The sequence below is a fragment of the Cynocephalus volans genome, chromosome 1, assembly GCF_027409185.1.
Source record: "Cynocephalus volans isolate mCynVol1 chromosome 1, mCynVol1.pri, whole genome shotgun sequence".
NCBI lineage: Eukaryota > Metazoa > Chordata > Mammalia > Dermoptera > Cynocephalidae > Cynocephalus > Cynocephalus volans.
Genome location: NC_084460.1, coordinates 217938803 through 217961172, shown reverse-complemented (window position 1 = coordinate 217961172; position 22370 = coordinate 217938803). Strand labels below are relative to the sequence as shown.

The window sequence follows — 22370 nt, the reverse complement described above, 5'->3', positions numbered from 1 at the left end:
TTTTTCCTAACATGAAGAGAAAACATTTTATATTGTGAGTAACTGGTTTTATAAAGTTTATCTCTAGTGCTCACATAAGCCAAACATTCATCATTTTTTTTTTTTTTAACTTTTAAAAAGAGGGTTAAGTGTTTACAACAGGTAGAAATTAATCTTCAGGAGATGAATAATTTTCTTGTATGCATATTCTCAATATTTTCCCTTCTTGATTAGTTTCAAAATGGAAGCAAAACCAAATCAAGAAATGGAAAGGTAAAGTACTTTTTGAAATAAAGAAGTGAACACAACATCAAAATGGGAATTCTTACGAGTACAGTGAGACCTTGAGTACATAAATGACCAAGAGCACAAACTGTTCTATATGGTGTGTGGCACACACAAGAACGCTATTACTCTTCTTTCCCTCCCTGCTTTAGAGTCTGATGACCTATGTATTATTTATAAATAACATAATTTATTATTCCCAGAGATTAAGTGCATATTATATGTAAAATGTAGTGTACTGTGTGGTTAATTAACCATTTGAAGATAACACATTCACAGTGAGATCCTGATAGTGACATGTAAAAATTCTTCTATGAAATTAATATATGGATTTTTAAATGACCTGACAAAAGTACATAGCATAATACTGGCTATTTGTTGGTTAGTAATCTAGAAATTCAGGAAATTCATGTTTTACTTTGGCCTGTATAAATTTGAGGAAGAATCCAATCACATTCTAATGTAATATTGTTTTGAAAAGCACTTTTTGGCAGCTACCTACCATCAGTTCCATTTTCTTAGCAAGGATAAGGCATGAACTATTCTAAATTAGTATCAGTGTTAACTGAAAGTAATTTGGGGGAGGAGGCTAGGCTATGTTACCTATATCAACATTGGTTACCTCTAAATGTCATTGCATATTTTAAGTTATAAGTTTAACTTGTTATCCCTGATTTGTTTTAAAGCAGTAACATCTGAAATCTGTGCTTAAAGTTTAATATTTCTATCCTAGGATAATTCTTTACATATCACAGACATCAAATATTACTCTCACAAGATGGCACCAAGCAGAAATAGTGATAAAAGTGATAATTCTCAAAGCAGAGAGTGAGGAATTCTGGGTAATGACACTTCCTGAGGTGATCCTAAAACAGTGATAATGTCCCACACACTGTTTGGTGAAAAGAAATACACTACAATTTTACATATATAAATAGGAAAAAAATCTATTTTAAAAGATAAAATGAAGAGCTTTCCAGTGTCACAGCTCATTATTTAAAAAAAATTTAAATCATGCTTTTAAATTTTCAAATATTCCCCAAACACAGCACACCTAAAAAAAATAAAAAATAAAAAAAACTTAGGTAAGTATGCAGTATTTTGGGAACTGTATGTAAGTTGAAGCTTTAAAACATGGGAAGAAAGGGAAAATGACACTTATCTTTTCATCTCAAAAAACAGCACCCCCCCCCCCCGCAATTATAAGCCAGCACAAGAAAAGCTAAAACACTGCTTTACGAATGGCCACTTACTGTTGGCACTAAGCATAGCTTACCGTTTTTCTTAAATAACACAGTGAATTTGTAATAACTTGTTACAAAACATGGATCGATTTATTATGCAAATTTTGTTAGTGTTTTCAATTTTATAATTTAGCAACCGTGGAACTGAGGTATACCTTGTTGAGGGAGGTTAAAGTAATGCTTGGAAGCCTCTTTACTGTACCCCACTTTGATGACTTTGTTTATGTACACAGAACAGCAGCACACTAAACATTCACAAGCTGTGTCATATTGGCATTACAATATTCATTTATAGAAACAACAACAGCAAATGCAATAAAAACAAGTTACCCTTTTTCAAATCTGAAATGAAGTTTTTGATTAAAAAAAAAATAGCAGTAGTTCATTTAAGGAATTAGTGTCTTCTGACAGACATTAAGAAATCTGATGTCAGTTTTCAAACACTTGATTAGCCACGTCCAAAAGATCCTTAATTTGGAGAGGGCCACATTCTTCATGTACATTTTTCAAAAGTTTCTTTATAAGAGTTTGCAACTTTTCTCTTAGTCTCATGTCCTTCACGTCTGTGCTGTAGGCAATGCGATATGTCTCCCAGAACCACAGTTTTCAACAAAGGAAGGTTTTACATTTCCAGGAGACATCCTACTCATTTCACACACAAAAAAACTAAGCAATTTCGTTAGCTTAGCAGCTCCAGTTCAGAGTCCCATTCTTAGTGTGTACAGATGGTGCAACCATCATAGACTAGATTCTTTGGGAGGAAAGTCAACATTTGTCACCATTGTGACCACTGTTACAATGTCCTCTGTGGTAATGATATTTGTTAGTCTTTGCATCTGGGTAATTCTTTCACCTACACATCCAGCCGATAACCTGGCTTCTGCATCGTGATCCCAACATTCTTCTATCGTTTCACAGAGCATTGCCATTCCCTAAAAGGAGGAAAAATATATATTCAAACACCACACCAATTTTTGTTTGCCATTACGAAATAGAATAAAAATTTCATAAAGAAATTGCTGTCAAGATTGGCCAAGTTTGATACTGTTTGTCAACATTCACTTTTTTTCTTTTTGGCAGCTGGGCAGTAAGGGGATCCAAACCGAACATTCACTTTTATTGAGAATCATTTGCAGGATCATGAAGAAAAGTACTGAGAGAAATCATTTTTTTAAGCATTGGAGACTATCACAACAGAAATACTTATTGAAATTCCAAAAATCCCTATCTGTTGTTCATAAACCAGGTCTTTTCAATGCTAACTCTTGAACTGGACTCGAAACCAAGGCCAAAGAGGGGTATACCAATTTTTATTTTCTTAGTTAATATCAGCATTTCTACCTTGCAATTAAATAGAAGATTAAAAGCTATCCTTGAGGATTCCCTACCTGATTTTATCCATGTTTCTAGTTACATTTAGACCAAATCAACCAGGGCAATATTGTCCTATCCTCTGTCTAGTTTTCTAGTTCTAATACATTCTTTAGAATTTGAAAGTCTTCCAAGCCCAAATCAAAAGGCTAAAACAAACTCCCATGGAGAGGAGAAAATGTGGTGCTTAATAAGCTTTTTAAAGTGGAAGGTGGTGATCAGCATGTTTACCTAACCACAGGCTCAGAGCCAGGCATTCCTTTCCTGGGAGTCTTTCCAAATAGACGACATTCTCATCTGTACAGGACCATCAAAATAACAGCCTTCCAAGGCACTATGGCTTCATAATCTCCCTCATATGCAGACACAATCCTAATTCTACTGCCTCTAAAACTCTAGTACAGAATATCTTGTGTGAAGATCACCTCACAAGAGAAAGAAAAATGTGCAGAGATAAATCATTCCTCTGAAAAGTGTTTTATTGGAATTTCAAACGAAAAGCTCCCTGTATAACTTACAGCATGTTTCTGCCAATAATCTCTTAAAACAGGCCTCTTTTTTTTATGCACAACAACTTCCTGCATGTCTTCAAGAGATGGATGCTGGCCAATTTCCTCCTCAAATGGCAGCATGTACTCATCTACAGGTCCTGAAATGTAAAAAGAGAAAAAAATTAAAATCTTCCCGACTTCTAAACTGGTACAAAGTTTCTAAAAACCTTTTTCCAACTGTTTACACGTTATAATAACAAGAGAGAAATGTATTCTCAGTTGTACTTATACACAGTATGACCAAATTTATGAGAAATCAAAAGGTGTATGATTTGGCATGTAGCCCTATGAAAGACGGTTGTAAGGAACTTCATCTGCTCTATGAGGAATGCCTATATCAATCTGCATGCAGAACATAGGGAACAATCGATATTTGCAAGTCAAGGACATATTACCCTTTAAGGTACCCACTCCTTGCAATTCAGATCAGAATGTTAATAGTGTTGTTTCCATCTCTGGAGACATTTAAGTTCATTCTGTTATAAACATCTTTATTCTATGGCATATCCAAGTCCCCTCCAGGCACCACATTAAAGTTTGAAAATCTGAATTTAATTAACAGCTAGTCATCAACAAATCTGAAAGCACCCACTTTAGCAATGTTGTTCACACTATCCTCTCTGCCCCAATTTCTGAGAGTCAGAAATACCTCACTCTGCAATTAAGTATTTCATAGAACGTACAAAGCACTTAAGACAAGATATAAGAAAAAATACCTATCCTTTTCTTTTTCCATAAAAACTTCCCTGATAATTCCTCTTCCCTACAAAGCAATTTCTCCTCTAAGTTCCCATAATACTCCCTTACACTTCTCAGATAATTGCATTCGTTCAAAAATATTTCCTAAATACCTAGGTACTAGGCAGTGGGATAGATAATTCACACTTAAGTTAGTCTATAGAGTTAATTGTCCAAGATATATTGTATCACCTTAACTAAATAAACTGTGTTACCTGAGGGACAGGGCCTTGGGTCCCCCATAACACCTAATCCAATGGTTTGCTATCGAGAGTTCATATTATTAAAGTTCTTACGAAATATATTTTCCTCTAACATCTGCCATCTGATCTACTTCTGCTTCCATAAATGCACATAATAAATGTAATTCCTGTTCTATGTTGAGTCAAAATATACTGAACCGTTTACTCTTCCTGTAGACTTCTAAGTTCAAATTATTCCAGCCTTTCTTAGCTTTTGGATCCACTCTCATGCCAAATCTCCAATCCTGGAAGAATGAATGGCTGCCCATTTCTGAACACTCTACTATTCCCTTTAAAAGTGCAGTACCCCCAAATGAATTTCACATTCCAGAGGTAGTTTAGTCCATCCTACAATGAGCCTATTACAGTACTAAGAAAATAAAATATTCTTAGTAACAGGTTAAGTTGGTATAGCTTTTAAATTTTCAACACAACTTCTTCTACAGTCTTTGACAATTGAAGGAAGTTTTTAGGCAATTATAAATTAGAAAACCAGATTAAGCTCATTTACATTTGTTCGGGAGCTTAGCAGTCAGAAAATTTGCTTTATATTATCCAAAAAACTGCTGCAAAATATTTGAAGAGTATATACCTTATGGAGCACTAAAACAATTTAAAACTAGAATACTAATTTTGTCACACTAGGAACAGTCTGCAGGTTTACAGAAATAAATAAAAAGCAAATATTTATGGGACTTAAACATGAACTTCAATAAGAAGAACAAAGAACAGGACCCTTTAGAACCAAGGTGCTGTATTAGGGAAAGTGACTAATGTTTACAATAATGTCTACATCAGGTCAGACTTTCAAAGCTTTAAGGAGGCAGAATTTAACCTGTGGTACATCTAAACGCATGCTTACAGTTATGTGTCATAAGGATAAACTGAATTCAATCTGGTTGGTTAGTTATATGCTGGCATCACCCAAGTGCTGAACAGACTTAGCCTGAGTGTCTTGGAAGGCAAAGTCCCTCCCACTCTACATGCATCTCTCACCACAAGAGTTGACTTTAGAACCAGAGCAGGACCCATAGGACCTAACCAAAGCTCCCTACATCTAGATCAGTTTCAAACCTAGGGTTCACCATTTACCAGCCTGAGGCTAAAACAGGCAAGCCACTGAGTCTCATTTTCCTCATCTGTAAAACAGATAAAACTAACTCCAAGGCTGTTTTAGGAAACAAGCTAATGGTATGTGAAATATCCAGTAACACATCTGGCAATGGTAAAGGATCAATACATATTAGTTCCCTTCCTCTCCTGCTCCACCCTCAGCTCCCTGGCCTCCTGAATTCTCTACCACCTCTTAGAGTCTACTAAAAAAAAAAAAAAAAATTGTTCTTTAAAAATTACCTTTGACTGTAATCATCCCTTTTCATACAGGTGTAGTAGGCATACGTATTTTTTAACATATTTTTTCCCTTACCATCTGCAGCAGTACAGCGAGAAGCCAGTTCCCACAGGACTAATCCCATGGCGTACATATCTATCCTCAAAAATGCATCCCTTTGGAAGTTTATAGCACCCTCTAATACTTCTGGAGCCATATACCTCCGGGTACCAACCTGAAAAAGATAATGAAAGCAAACAGTATTCATCAACTTTATGAATTAACATTTTATGATTTTGTTTTTACAAAATCAAACCAAATGTGATCTACTAACAAGGTAACCAAAACCAAATGTGGACTACTATCAAGGTAACCAAATTATGATCACAAGACTATAGATAGGGTGTATATAGTAAGATCCCTCCTTGGTACACTTAAAATATATCAAAAGACGTGCTGGTACAGACTTAGAAATTTTTTCCTTTCTGTAAATAAGCACAAGAAACTGAAAAATGATTGTTTTCTGGGAGAAAGATGGAATAGAGAAGAGAGCTGCATACTTTTCAATTATATCTTTGTATACTGTTTGAAATGTAACTTAAGCACCCTTTTTGAGAGCTTCTTTTTCTCTGTATTAAAAGAATGAATGAACATTACAAAATGTTGTAAAAAGAAATAGGGGATGGATCAACTTTTTAAAAAAGTTCTATTTGTACAAAATCTATGTATTTCTGTCTCCAACAATTTGGAGTCTCTTATTTATATCTGTCCCCAAGAATCTGGTATTTTTTAGTACTGTAATTATGGTTACGAAGCTTTGGTTGGTGCTTGACAACATTCATATATGAATCCTGACAAAATTTTTCTGAGACAGCTGAATAGACCACTATATACGTGAGTTTAGTAGATCTAGGGAGTAGCCTAGACCTTCCCCTCCGGCCCCAAAAGCTCCATCCTTAGGTGACAGGTCACTAGATTAGAAGTTAAGTAATTATATGCCAATATACATATAACAGATGTTATAAAAAAAAAAAAGACATCATTAAGACTCTAAAGTTCAAGTTTTTAATTTATTTAATGAGAACACTTAAAGAAAAAGAAATCTTTTTTTTTGCTACTCTAAATAACTATTTTAATTGTTCTATAAGCAAGTGTTTCCCAAAAGCCTACTTTTCTCTTAAAGAAAAATGTATGCCATCCAAAGTACCTCTTTTATTTATGAGATTATGGCTTATCTACCTTTTTAGTGCAAAATGTCCTGTCTTATACAATGATGATGATATTAGATAAAATCTGTGGTTTTTTCCCAGTGTTCTTTCCTTACAATATATAAAATGTGCAATAACATGCAAGTCCCTCTGAATATTTTAAAATTTTTCTGGTCCATAAAATCTAAAGTCAAGGAGCCATTGCTGTAAGCAGTTAGTTATTTTTACTTCATTGTGTAACCCAATCATGAGGGAGTTGAAGGATGACATGAATGAGTCCCCGAATTTTTTCTCAAAACAAAGAAAAACAACGGGGAGGTACTACAGGATAAAAATGTTCCCAAAATTTAGTCTTATGATAGTCAATCATACAATTAGCTCAGAAGTTTGTCCTTAGGTTTCTTACATAATCTCTGTCTTTGTAGTATTCCCCACAACACTGTCTCCATTCCCAAATTTGGTGTCAGCTTTTCTAGAGCTATATGACTGCTGACCACTGCCCCAAAACATTGTTAGTCAATATGCTAAAATTTGTTGTGCTATGATCACTTATAACTGTGTTCTTGGGGATCAAAAGTATATGCTCGGAGAAAGAAAACTAAGGATCAGCTGACCAGTAATTTGTATGATTTGAAAGGCAAATGATAATGCCAAAGCCTGAATCATTTGGCTTTGTAGAAAATGTCACCTTTCAGGTTTAACTGGTTCTGCTGATTAAAAGCTAATCTCGTAGGAGTGAAAACACCTTTCCCTGCCTCACAGTTTCTCCTTTGACCCTCCTGAAAGTTCTCATTGCTGATATCTCTTCGTGTAGACTTTAACTAGAGTTAGACACCTCACTCAGAGCTTTACGAGTGCTCTGAACTCTGAAGAAAATTCAGAAAAAGTTGATTAAAGAGTATGATCACTACAACTGTGGAAAAATGGGCAGGGTATCTTAATACACTTTAGCAAGAATAGTGACTGATTATTCTCCCACTCCTCTAAGATGGTGAAAGAATCAACAAGTTCATTATTAAGTTAATACTAAGAACTCCCTAAGGATGAGGTCTATTAAAAGGTGTTGGATTCTTCTTTGATCAGTTTTAAAAGAAGAATCCTATGACGTCTGTCTAAGGGTTGTTTTATGAAGTGCTTGATCTAAACCACCTGAGTCCTCTACCATCCTATGAAAATGTCATCTTCGGAAAACTGAACATATAATTCTTTATTAGATGCAGATTTAATCACCATCACAATAATTTTAGACAAATTCAATCCTGAAATATGGGGCAAACTTATTTTTTCTTACATTTTATAATCATCATCCTTACCTGTCCATGGGTATCACCTGCAGACTTGCCAGCCTCAAACTTTAACGCCAACCCAAAGTCAGCAATACAAGCTGTCAGATTGTTTTTCAACAGCACATTTTTACTTTTGATATCCCTTGCAAATAGAAAGATAAAGTTTTCAAAGTAAGTTTAAACAAGTTCTTTTAAAATTTTTTATTGAAAAATGGGAAAGTGGGAGAATATGTATGATATAAAAAGAAAAGTTATTTAAAAGTATGAAATGCAGAGAAAGGGAAAGGGAGAAAAAGCTTAAGCACAGCCTCCACATAGCCTGAAACACAAGAGTACAGTTATACAGTCCAGTTCATAACATGGACAGTATGAAGGAACCCTCTCCATAAATCAGTTTTATAAAGAACTGCCATTTCAAAAACACATGTTGTCTATGTCTACCTACCAATCATGAAATTGCTGTTTTATTGCTGTTTTTTAAAATAAGAATGATTTCTGAGTTTATAGTTACAAATTCCCACAGAAACTGAAATAAAAAAAAAAAAAAAAGAATTTTCAAAAAACAGCTGAATTGAAGACTTTTGCCTATTGGCACAAACCTACATTTTAGAATGGTCCCTTACTGTAGTGGTTCTTCGATCCTAGTAGAAAACCATCTCTAGGAATGTGTTACATAGAAACTTTCTGCCGTAAGCATACACTGCTTTAGCGAGATCCTGGTGTTCTGAAAAGGGTAACAGTTTTAAGGGGTAAGATACCTCCTCTATACACTTGCCTGAACTGGTTCATCCTAGAGATTATTAGACCCTAGCTAAATATATCTGTGCCATAACCAATGGTCAGATTTCTGCGTACAGACACACAGACCAAGAGTGGGATAGATGAGGGACGGGTAGACACAACTGCTACAAAACCCAATCAGTCTTTGTCTCAGAAGACTTTCAGGGTCCCTATTCCTGATAACCTTTGGGGGCTTTGAAGAGTTAGTTCCCTATACAGCTAGGAAGGTGCATGTACAAAGATGAGAGGAAAGGGAGTTACTTCTGAGGTAGAAGTCATTTACGGTTTGCAAAATTAGAATCTATATTAGAAGTAGATTTAAAGTAATGCCTCCCAGCAACATAAAACACCTGGTGGCACTCAACTAAATATTTTTTTAAATGAATGAGTTAATGCCTACTTTTAAAACAACCATCTTTAAAATGAGTACAAAATAACAAACTGAATCCCATGTTCACAGAAGTTAAATACACGGCAAACTAAATCACAAGTTTAAGGAAAATTTTTCCTTTTGAGGGTATGACAATTGTTGGGTCTAAGTACTATTTCTTCACTGGACAATTGTTTTAATGATTCCTCCCTCTACTTTAGCTCAGGGTAAAGATCATACGGTCATTCAAAAACAAGTAAAGAAGATATTCAAAGTCTCTCCTTAATTAAATCCTCTTATGCCTATTTATAATCATCTTTAAAGTAAATCTTGTTTTGAGGTAAAACAAACTTTTTTTCTTTGAAATAGAACATACACTTTCATTCTCAGCTGTGCTTTCCAGAAATAAGACAAATTAAAACATAAGTAGATAATTAAACTTTACTAATGATGTTAACATATACATTATCCAAAATAGTTCCTGGCCAATCTCAAAGCTAATTTAAAAAACATGAAAATCAACTGCCTTACAGAGCATGAATGGATAACTAGGGGAAAAATAAATTTTACCCCAGGGGTTTAAAAATTTAAATAATAAACATATACTGAATTAACTGGGAAAACAAAATAAGTTTGGCTCTACCTGTGAGATATGGCAGGTTTATGGCCATCTTTTAGTCCGGGTATATCTTCGTGTAAATATGCCAATCCTCTAGCCATGGTTTCTGCAATATGACACAGTTCATTCCAAGAGACTACATTGGCCTTAAGAAAGTCTGACAGTGAACCCTAAAGAAAGGGAAGGGAAAAAAAGGATGCTTTTTACAAAAGCCATACGTACATGTAGACTTTTCTTTTTACCTAAGAGGTTATGGAAGGCAACATCTTTCTTTTCAATGCAGTATAATATCCGAAAATCAATTTTTTCTGAAATGGCTCAAATTTCCTTCTAATTCACATTAATAAACATTTGTCCAGAAAAGAATACCATTGATTTTTAAAGGTTTATTACAGGAACAATTTCCCCCAATTTAGAAGGTAAAAGTTTTTAGAAAATAAAGTCTAGCTGAAAATCTAAAGTTCTAGAAAATATTTAAAAAGTTAAAATATACTGACTACAGAGATGTTATATCATAGGACCAGGAAAACACAAAATTGTACCATACAAACTTCCTCTAGAGATTACTGTCATACTTTTGTTCAAGATTTAAGAGATGTGAAAGTGCCACTTACATCTGACAACGCTGAAACCAATTAGCAAAAACACAGTATCCTACTTATTAATGGTACTTTCATACTAAACCTAAAAGTAGAAACATTGAGGAAAACTAGCAAGGGCATTTTGGTGATAATTACCCTGCAAGTTAGTGCCAGATCAAAGTTCAGATAAATTTCCTGACTCTGGTTTTGTCACTAAGCTAGATTGATTTAAAATTTCCTTTTTCTTTTGGCAGCTGGCTGGTAACAGGGATCAAACCCTGGATCTTGGTGTTAACACCTCCATGCTTTAACCAACTGAGCTAACCAGCCAGCTCTGATTTAAGGTTTTAATACATAAAATGCAATCTGAAAAAAAAATGGTTCATGTAATCAAAATGGATTATAAATGAAAATTACTAACCATTGTCTATACTGAAATAAGTATTTGTAAGTGAAGTAATTATAGCACAGGAAATCAGGATAAAAGACTGGCATTATATGAATAGAGAATTAGGTTAAAAAATTCCCATCTTTGCTCTTTTATTAAAATAAGTTAGTTTTTAAAACCAATGCTTATTTAAAGTCATTTGTATTTTCAGGTAGAATATTAATCAACCACAATAACAAACTATCTCCAGAAAAAATAAGTCTGAGGGACTTATAGCCAACATGAGATAGGTAGAAATCACTGACTTTACTAAATCAAAATATTAAGTAGTTTTTACCTTTTCATGAAATGCTGTGATTAACCAAAGATCCACATCAACACTGTTGCCTCGTTTTTCTGCACCAATGAACTGTAGTATGTTCTCATGCTTCATTCCAGGCAAACTATATACTTCATATTCATTTTGCCATGACTGTTTGTCCTAGAGTTAAAAAGAAACAATAGTAAGAATGCAAAGAATACAGGTAAATAAATCACGACTAAGAGTTTATTCAAATAAGTGCTAAAGCAAAACAAAAAAATGAAGCTAAGTATTAAAAGATACTTTAGTTTAGTCCTGGTTTTTAATAAGAGAAATCTCTGACAATGGGTAACCATTTCATATTAAATGCCTGCCCTGTCCCATTCCCAATCCCTTAAAACACACTTTTCTGTGTTTCTAGTTTATAAACACAGGAGTTGATCAGAAATGCTGCACTTCTGTATCTTACAATGGCAACATATTCTGCTTACAAGTTATTACAAGTATTACATTGCAATTTCATAATGGTGTGAAGTTACTTGTGTTGCTATTCAGAACAGTCTCCCTGAAAGATGAAATGCAGGTAGAATGACTTAGTCTAAATAGAAAACATTTTTTTTTCCCCAAAGACTAACATATCAAACATTTTTTAAAAAATATGTTTAGCATACCCTTCAAAAGTAAGTGAGAGAGCAAGGAGCATAAATATTCAATACATAAAACACCGGGTCGGCTTTAGCTCAAGCGGTTACTTCCTCAAGCCAGACTTCAATACATAAAACACCATACACTCATTTGTGCCTGCAAATAATCCATGTCTACTACATAACTAATCATAAAAGTTTAGTTTATTTTCAGTATGAAAGGACAGTGGAAGGGAGTGACAAGTACCGTAAAATAACAGTTAGAAACCCTCTGGATCCAAACTATCTAAGATTAAATCCCTGTTCTCCCACTAATCCTTGGCAAATTACACAATTATTCAGTTTCCTCACTAAGAAAAACAGGGATTGCAGTGTCTGTCTCATAGGGTTTTTATAGTATATGTTGTATTATATGTATATATGGGTAATATGAGGGGGTCTTCAAAAAGTTTGTGGAAAGACTCGTATTATCTTTTAATTCTATTTTTCTACGAACTTTTTGAAGTACCCTCGTGTGCTCATATGTATATGTATTAGTGAGTATTCCTATACAGAAGGCATCCCTACCTAATACAAGAAAAGCACTGAACAAAATGCTAGCTTCTGTTGTTGCTGTTACTCTTAAATTAGTGTCATCGAAATGTCTAATTTTTAAGCTGCCTCACACACTGAAGTAACTTCTTCTTTGATCTTATTTATGAATCTTGTTACAACAGAATACACTTTCTCTGAGAACTAAAATGTAGTTCACAGTATCTACACTGCAACCAAAAAAATAAAATAAAAGTAATAAACTTCACAGACTCTATGGAACAGGCTTTGGAGAAGGCTAAAATCTAAGTATATTAAGACAAAGAAACTACTTATGTGATAACCTTGGAATAAGAATGATCCACTGTCTAGGTGTAGTGGTATGGAGCCTGTATCACCAAGTCCAGCCAGGACCTCAGTACCAAGGATGTCATTAGTTGCAGGGGTATATATAAGCAAGAGACAGGGAAGATGGAATCTTCTTAACTCTATACCACCAAATGAACAAAACAAAAGAATAGCTCAGAGGTGCATTAGACCAGGGTTTTATGAGAAGTCCAGCCAATTTTAAAAGAAAAACAATTCAACAATACACCAATTATTCTTAGTCTTGATTCACTGCCTCTGAAAATTTGCCAAACAAAAACTGAAATTACATAAACACTCAAAAGAGAATGAAAATAAATTAAAGTCTGGTAATATACCTTCCAACAACAATTCTAAAACAAAGCACACTACTCTTTTGGTCTTGTTTGCTTTTTCTGATGTCAAAGGGGTATTAAAATTTAACTACTCAGACAATGAGGCTTTTTTTTTTTTGGAATCCTCATTCGTATTTAGCATTTCTGTAGAATTTTTACTGATAAAAGATCTATACAATCATTTATTGTAATTCCACCACTCCAAATAAACAATTGTTGTACTAACAATTCCATTTCTCAGATGCAAAGGCAGACATAAAAGGACTAATTGCTTTTTCCAATATCACAAAGAACCACCTTGTGTTTTCAAACTGTTTCTGAGTTACAATGACTTAGCCAGTTACATCTTTTAAAAAATATATGTAGATGAGAAAACCACAGTAAACATACCTGTATTGGAAATATTTTGACAGCCACATATTCATTAAGCAACTGGGCTTTCCAGACACAACCAAATCTTCCCCTTGCTTTCACTTCTAATAACTGCAGTGGCTTCAAACCCAGTAATGGAGAAGGTGGGGGTGGTCCTGGGTCCTACAAATAAGCAATAATAATACTGTGAGTAAGTAGAACATGATACATATCGATTCTAAAAATGAGAAAAAAGTGAGTATACCGAAGAATCAACTGACAGAAATGGTAAACACATATGGATGACATTAACTTCAATCCTGTCAGAACTGAATTCTCAAACCCTATAATTATCTACAGTGATCACAAGGCAGGCAACGTGAATTAAAAAGTTTTCATAATAACATTCAGCCCTACTGCTATATACATAAAGCAGGAGAAACGATTCTAAAATCTTTTTAATCCAGTCTCACTAATTTTTCCCACTATGATTTTCTGAACTTTAAAATACTCCTAACAGTATTTCATTGGTTTTGTTAATACTTGCTTAGAGAATGAGGATTTGAAAAGTGCCTGAAACAGCAAATTACGGCAATAGCTCAAAGAATTCCTCTCTCCCAAATCCAGTACTTTCTCCAATAACTTTAAACTTTTTCTTCGTTAATCTTAGAAATACCCGTAGTCATTCTTAAAAACATTGCGGGTAGGTCTATCAAATGCAAAGCAAATCAAAGAATATATGTAAGTTTGCTATAGCCAAACTGTTCTGTTCATTCTAATTCTTCAACATATTAACAATTCATCCCTTTGCTTATAACTATTTCCCAAAATTGGTCTGAGATAAAAATTATTTGTATTCTGGGGCTGATTGGCAAAGAAAGTACAAATAAAAATCCAGAAAAGCAGCAGTCATCACAGTGGGTAACAACGTATGGTAAATGAAAGAGAAGTGCACTGTAGTTAATTTTTTAAAGATAGAGCAAATAGTATATAAATAGGAGTACACACTTACAAATCAATGGGAATCCTCCCTGTACAAAGTAGAATGACAACCCTTCATTGAAAGCATTCTACCAGTTCATTATCTGCAACTAAAGCAAGATATAGGAAACCTTTTGGAAAGCTTCCAGAGAAAAGCAATAGAAATGTTTCACAGGCTGCATACCAAAGCCAAGTATTGTGAAGAGGAACTAAAATTTCTGGGGCAAAAGCAACAGATATGATGACACCGAGTGGCACCTCAGACACTTGGAAATGGTTATGTCACCCCTAGATCAATGCACCTCCCTTTAATTTTTCTTCTCCCATTCTATCTCCTCTTCTAATGCCTCAAAGACACTTAGTGCTCTCTTTAGGCATCATTCGGCCCACTGGTGCCACTCAGGAATTTAAAAGTTTACAACTACATTAGAAAGCTCAATAACAGAAACACTGCAAGATATTAAACAGGAAAAACATGCAATTTCTTCTAAACTAAGGTAGATAATTTTTATAAAATGGCTTGAGAATTCCTATTTTAAAACATTAAGATAAAATAGAAGACTTCCTATGACTCATTTCAAATTCAGATATTTATATATATATTTTTAAAAAGGTCTACAAACACTGCTTTTCCTTGCCACATTCAAAACATGAAAGGTTAATGCTATGGGTCAAATGTGTCCCCCAAAAGTTTATGTACTGGAAACTTGATCTCCCTTGTAACAGTGTTAATAAAGAGGGTGGAAAATCCAATTATGGTATTTGAAAGGTGGGACCTTTGACAGGTGACTGGATCGCAAGGACTATGTCCTCATGAATGGATTGACCCATTCATGGAGTAATGGGTTGATGGCTTAATGGGTTGTCATGGTGTGGTTCTGATGGCTTATAAGGAGAGCAAGTGAAAAGGGAGGCTTTCTTGCTCTTGCTCATGCCATCTCTCACCATGTGATATTCTGAGTTGCTATAGAGAGTCACCACCAAGTAGAACACCCTCACCAGATGCAACCCTGGACCATGAACTTCCCAGCCTCCAAAATTGTAAAAATTAAATTTTGTTTCTTAATAAACTACCCAGTTTCAGGTATTCTGTTACAAGCAACAGAAATGGACTAATTAAGTTAGAAAAGCGAGAGTGTTTTTGTTAGTGGAATGACAGGTCAAGGAGGTCAGATATATATCTTATAGGAAGGACGGACACTCAAGGACAATTCTCAGTGGGAGGAGACACAAGAACCTCTGGAGAGTTTTTATTAAAACTATGCCCTGTTTACCTCATTCTTCAACTGATCATCTCTATCTGCAATAAGAAATTCTACTAATAGTAAGCTGCTTTAATGAATGTGTAGGGGCGGGGGTTCAAAACTATTCTACAGGCAAAGAAAAGTATTAAGTCTTCAAGGTCCAAGAATTATTGTGTAACTGCATAAAGGAATAATTAAGCTAACCAGAAAAAGTTAGAAAGGTAGAGTTTTCAAGGGCAGAAAGCTGAAGAGGGAAAATAACCTGGTAGAAAGTAAAACAGCTGTAAATTGAAACCCTAAAATTTTTAATAACTTTTTAATAAATTGGCTAATAAAGTTTCTCTAGATAACATGCACATTACCCATTCTCTGTTCTAAAGACTGCCAACCACATGGATATTATTCAATCTATAAAACAGGATTTAGATGATTTAATCCACATCTCAAATTAAGAATATGTTAGCAGTTCAAATTACAATTTTAGTATACTAACTTTAATTTTAGAAAACATATAATTTTCAGTGTCTATGTTTAGAAAAAATGATCATCAAATGTTTTCCAAATGCACAGATAAACTTCAAAGTTCCCATAAGTTTCCAAGGCTCTTTTCAGCAAGTTTCTAAGCTACCATTATTTCAGAAAGAAATGTTAGATCACCCTCCTAGTATTACAATTATTTTCAATATTGTATCATAACAGTGAGAAAACATGCTGTTGTCAAAATTACTTAAAAGTAAAAAGCTTAAATTAAAAAGAACACTGGCCAATTTTCAAAGGGTAAGAAAAGAGATCTAGAGAGGTACATTCCTGTAGAGTGTCAAAACCTTTAGAAGTAATGTGTTTTTAAGCGTAATTTTTAAATAATATTCTTTAATACTTAAAGAATTGGGTACAAAAAATGAGTAACTTTTTAACACAGATTATAAATCTATGTAAAATCTGTAACATTTATCAATATACCTTTTTGCTTTTAATGAAAATTACCAGAATAAAGCTTTAAATGCATCTCTAATATCTAAGTTTTACTTGTCCTACAATCTAATATTAAAAATGATTTTCAGTTTATTGGCATCATTATGGTAATTTGCCCACAAAAAAACTCAACACTTGATTCTAGGAAAAAAGATTTATACCTTTAAAATATATGAACCCCTGGGAAGACGAACTCTTAAACATCATAAATGACAGCAAATGTCATCCATAAAGCACTGCTTCGTCCTACTACACAGAAAAACCACTTGGGGGGAGGGGGCAGAACTATAAGGACTTCAGAATTCCTGACAACATTCCCCAGTTTCCATTTCTCTTGCACTAGCCATGCTATTTTACAAAACTAAAAAGATATGCATTATAACATAGCTATGATTACATTTCTTCTTTATGCATTTGTATGTAAAAATTATGGCATCAGAAGACATCATGTTGAGAAGAAATTTTGAAATGACAATAACCGGTAAAAAAAATCTGCCCCCCCCCACTAGCCAATATCATTACTATAACCAATATCAGAATGAATTATTAGAGTCATCTGTGATCATTTTACTTATTCAGGGTCCTCTATTCGAAGGGTGAATTCTAATCTAATTATAGCCTTAAACCTCCAGATCATCAGAAGTTATACTTTTGTAGCTAGTTAATTTGTTAGAGGTCAAAGATGAAGCTACGTGAAAATACAGCTTTCACATTAAAAAATAATGGGCTGGACCAGAAAGTCAGCCCCTGTTAAAAAACGAGCACATGCTGATATTTTCGCTAATGACATACTGTAAAAATTAACCAATAAAGGGTTTTTAAGGCTAATGAAGCCATTAAGTTTAACTTCTAATCAACTAAAATAATTTTCTCTATTCTACCTTAGATCAGTATAAATGTTGCTAATAATCCTTTAAAACCAAAAGCTGTTACTATGTTAAATCAATCATGTTTTCAATACTAAAAGTGGGGAGCAAAAACCTTTATAACATAAATGCATAAACTATAAAGGATGCACAGTAAAGCAACAATGACGACAAAAATCTAAGGACAAAATGTTTAGTATGCATCCACAAGAAGTTCCACAACCATAAAACAAACATCAATGCATCTTACCTCTATCATTATATGAAAGGCGTGCTTGTGAAGAAAAAACACAGGCAAAAGAAATTACGATTCATATCCAGAATGAAATGAAAAATGACACATCAGTTACAAAAGTGAAGGAAAGAGAATAATGATTTAGCTTTTTAAAAGTTGGCAGTGATCCGATGTATTATTAAAATGAGGACTGGGAACACTTTCCTTATAAATAGAGGAAAGTAATATCAAAAAAACCTCTCAGACATTACCTCTCAGGTAAGGGTTACTAAACAAATTCTTGACTCTAATGCAACCCCAAGTTACCTGATCCAATGAACTTCAAGCCAGCAAATAAAACCAAATCTTAAATAATTATTTATTTTTCTAAGAGGTTCTAGAGTCTAAAACTATAAGAGTAAAACGATCAATTTAATCGAGGATGATATGAGTCGGAATTTGCTTCTGGACACCAGAGGGCAGTATTGCCTTTAACAAAAACTGGATAGCAGCCCTGAACAAATTCATATATGGTTAGAATAATTTTCTCAGACCACATTTTTTGACAGTTGTCTTAAGAACCTCTAGAATTTCCTACTCCTGAACTTTTTCACTCTCCTTTCATGATAAACAGTAGAATCATAATGGTGAGACAGAAAGATGTTTCTAGCAACTATGTGAATGTGCAACATAAAGAACACGGATACATTCTAGCAAGAAAATGAGACAGGAAGAATGAGATTATCAGAATCAGGTAAAACATAGTGACAGACTTGGCCTACTGTTAACCTACTTGCCTGGCCACATCGAGGTGAAGAAGTTAAGCAGTGGTAGCCCTGGGAACAAGTATCCATACATACTTCCCAGTCTGAGGACACTCAGATACTGATAGAAAACAAGATTTTCAATTTTCCAGTCATCCCGAAGTAGGTATGAACCTGATTTTAAAATTAAAAGGGATACTGTCGCCAGTGTTAAGGAAGGCTATAAATTTCTCCAGTAGATGGTCATATTCCCCAGTTTCCAATATTTCTATAATATTTCTACAGAGAACAACAGCACTGACACAAAAAAGAACTAACAACTCATTTATCTGTATCATTGCTTAACTGAGTTTTTCTTCCTTCTTGATTTTATTTGTGTGATAATTCAGGACTATCTATAATCATCCAAAAGGCTGAGCCAATCCTACTATCAAAACATCTTATCAATACTCCAAAGTAAAATTCATCCCTTGAAAGAAATACATGCCAACTGAATAACTTCCCAAGGCTCAAGGATCTCTCGGATCTTGTTTAAATACAGGTGCTTTCAGAGATAAAGATGCCACCATACTGACACTGTGCAAGGAGGTGCTATCCCATGCAGCTTATCAAAAAGTATATCTCTGCTCAATATACTTCCCAATGAATGACATTAGAATGAGCTATAAAATGACTCAATATAAACAAGAAACACCAAGAATAAGCCTCAATGGATAAACTATGTGACAAAATGAGAAGGGTCAAGAGAGAATAAAAAAAAATTAATTCACTGAAGTACACAAATAGATTTAAAAAATGAAACAAAAAAGTATATTTTTGCTTATTAACTTCTCAATAAATGAACATTAGAATAAGTAAGATGACCCAAGCAAAACAAGAGACACCAACAACAGGTCTCAATGTATAAATGATGCGACAAAATAAAAAGAATCAAAACAAAATACAAACAAAAATGCACTGAAATATACAAACAGATTAAAAAAAACAGTTTGGATTCACAATATGGAAAATGTAGCTTGAACATTATACACCGTTAATTGTAGGTAACAGAGAAAACTGAACCAGCACATTTATGTCAAGTAATTAGGTTTTTGATGAGAAAGAGATGCTGCTTAGCCCTTAAGTAGAAAAGAAATTACTGCCAAACATCTCCAATTTATTCATTCAACAAACATTTACTGAGTGCCTAGTTTATGCCAGGCACTGACTACCTATGCTCTCATGAAGCTTAAAGTAGTGTGGGGTACAAAGACTAATCAATGATTCACATGAATAAATGCATAATTATAAATTAAGAGCAATAAAAAGAATGTCACTACCTTGTGCCCCTGTAAAGAGAAATCTGACTTACACTGGCGAGTTAAATAAGAGAAAGTTTTCCTGAGGACAGAACCCTTGAAAAACGGAGTAACTGCCAGAGGGAGATAGATGAGGCAAAAAACAGTACTGGGATACAGCCTAGATGTATGACTTATATAACCACATGGACAGTGGCTCCGTTTACTGAGAACCAGGTCTGGAAGAGACAATCATTACCCTAGTGAGTGCCTGAAGACATCTAAGTGGAGATATTTAACAGGCGGTTAGATATACAGATCTGGAACAAAACAAAATCCTTCCAAAAATATAAATCTTTGTTTATATATTACAAATAAATATGTATATATGATATTTACTATAAATTCTTTTACTTACTATTTAAACCATTCCAAGATATATCTATATCTCTAACTATATCTATATCTAGACAGATACAAAAATAGATTTTTTTTTTTGGACACTTCAACAACTTCTTACGACTATAAAAAAGAATTAAGGTCCCCCTACCCAAAAAGTATGAGAAAACTGACAAATTCTGAAATTTGTATCCTTAGTCATCTAATTATCTTACATTCTAAGAAATTTTACAATTATTAATTTTAAAAAGACTATTGCTGTGCAGAATAGAAACAGAATCTATAAGAAAATAATATAGTATGTGTCAGGGCAAATGTTTCTGAGCTAGGGAAAGCAAGACATACATTAATAGATTCAATAATATTGATATTGTCAAATGCATAGCCATGATTCTATCCAATTAGATCTTCAAAATTCCTTATTGATGTATCATATCAACTCCTCCTTCCTGCAGTTTCTCTAATCTTACTCCTCCTGAAAGCAAAGCAAAGAAAGACCAAGGTGGATGAAATGAGGATTCTGTATATGCTCCCCAAGAAGCAGTCAGCACCTCAGGGTAGCCAGCACTAGGGTTAAAAGACTGAAGGAGATATAGACATGCCCATTCCCTTTTTGGTTTCCCCTCAAAAACACCACGTATATGACTGGCTATAAAAGAAATTTTGTTTAACACTTGTAATCTGAAATCTGAAGCTTAAAAAAAAAAAAAAAGGAAAAGGACCATGTTATACACAAATAAACTGTGATGTGGTAAAATGGCTGTTTATTGACGAGGCTATATATACTCACTATAAAAACTATTTTAACTGTGATTTATGTACTGTGATCTCTTTATCTTACTTAGTTTTTATGGACCTCACCTAATGGTTTATTGAAATAAGCCATCCAATCAATGGAGAATAATTCTGAAAATAAATGTCCAGGCTTTGCCACTCACAGTAGGGTGACTCAAAGCCAAGTCACTTCACCTATGCATGCCTCAATTTTCTTATCTATAAAAAGGACTTGATAAAACAGAACCCATATCACGGGGAATTGAAAGATTAAATGAGTTAATGTGTAAAGTGCTCTGTATAGTGCTTGATACAGTACTAAAAATGAAATCTTTTATAATATAAGTTAATTTCAAAGTATTAACTTTGATGTGTATTAACAATAGTTTCAATAAAAATGATTCCTTTTGAGTTCAATTTTGAAGTTGTTACTCTGTTAGCAATAACAGCTAACATTTATTGAGCACTTAACCTTAGCCCAAGCATGCCAGATGTGGCTCCTCTTCCAATTGCTATAGAACTGGAATCAGAGATTTCTCCTTTCTTCCACTCTTGGCCTAAAATTGCTGAAACTCCCTTCTTACTCTCATTACCCTTCATTTCCAAGCTGCAAAGTCAACCAAACAACCAATTTACCTGTTTTTAAGTTCACCTACATATTAATTGTGGGCTCCAGAAAGGCAAGCAAGGACTGTCCCTGCGCCCCTTTTATTTTACGTCCAGCGTAGTACCTGGCACACAGGAGGCACTCAAGCATTAGGTGAGTGGTTAAGCAAAAACAAAAAAGCCTGTACACTCCCCAGCCCATCTGCTACAAACAGCTTTCACTAACAAATGGACTTTTTCATTTTTATTATCTTAAGTTAAAAGAAAAAGATTTGACACTGATGAAGTAGCTAGGAACAAAGAAAGAGGTCTAGGATGAGGTCCAGGAAATGAAGAATATAGAGAAAAAGCAAACTCACTTCCTTCTACCTACTACCTCCTTGCCAGACAAGAAAAAAAGGAAAATTTATGTTCTCTGGACTATATGCATCAGTCCCATTTGTAAACTGGCAGATGAGGCCCTGCACAAGCCAAAGGGAAAGCAAATTTGAGATTTTAAAATTTAAATGGAAGCCACTCTTAGAAATAAGGTGCTTTGATAAATTCTAATGTGCATCTTTAACTTGTCTTAAGCTGTTGATAAAGCTTGAAATTTTTTTCCTTCCCCCCTTCCTCCTTTTTTGCTTTTGGACATGAAATTTTAGCCAGTCTTGAAGTGGCCCTGTCTGAGCATTTGTAAGTACAATAAATTAATTTTTTGTCAGGCTGCATGTCTATGGATAATTTATGATACTTTTCCCCACAATTAATTTAGAAGTATATATAGAAGTAAG

General features: G+C 34.2%; 1 protein-coding gene across 2 annotated transcripts in view; it reads right to left on the bottom strand.

The window, feature by feature from the left end:
- Positions 1–1576: 1576 nt before the first annotated feature.
- The window catches only part of ACVR2A (activin A receptor type 2A), an 82967-nt gene continuing 62173 nt past the window's right edge, over positions 1577–22370 (bottom strand). For both annotated transcript variants that reach the window (XM_063097295.1, XM_063097306.1), the window contains 7 exons: positions 13540–13683; positions 11310–11453; positions 10028–10173; positions 8262–8376; positions 5837–5975; positions 3398–3528; positions 1577–2440 (listed from right to left, as the gene is read on the bottom strand). In XM_063097295.1, the coding sequence (XP_062953365.1) occupies positions 2246–2440; positions 3398–3528; positions 5837–5975; positions 8262–8376; positions 10028–10173; positions 11310–11453; positions 13540–13683 (1014 nt within the window). In that variant the 3' untranslated portion in view covers positions 1577–2245. The remainder of the gene's footprint in view (positions 2441–3397; positions 3529–5836; positions 5976–8261; positions 8377–10027; positions 10174–11309; positions 11454–13539; positions 13684–22370) is intronic.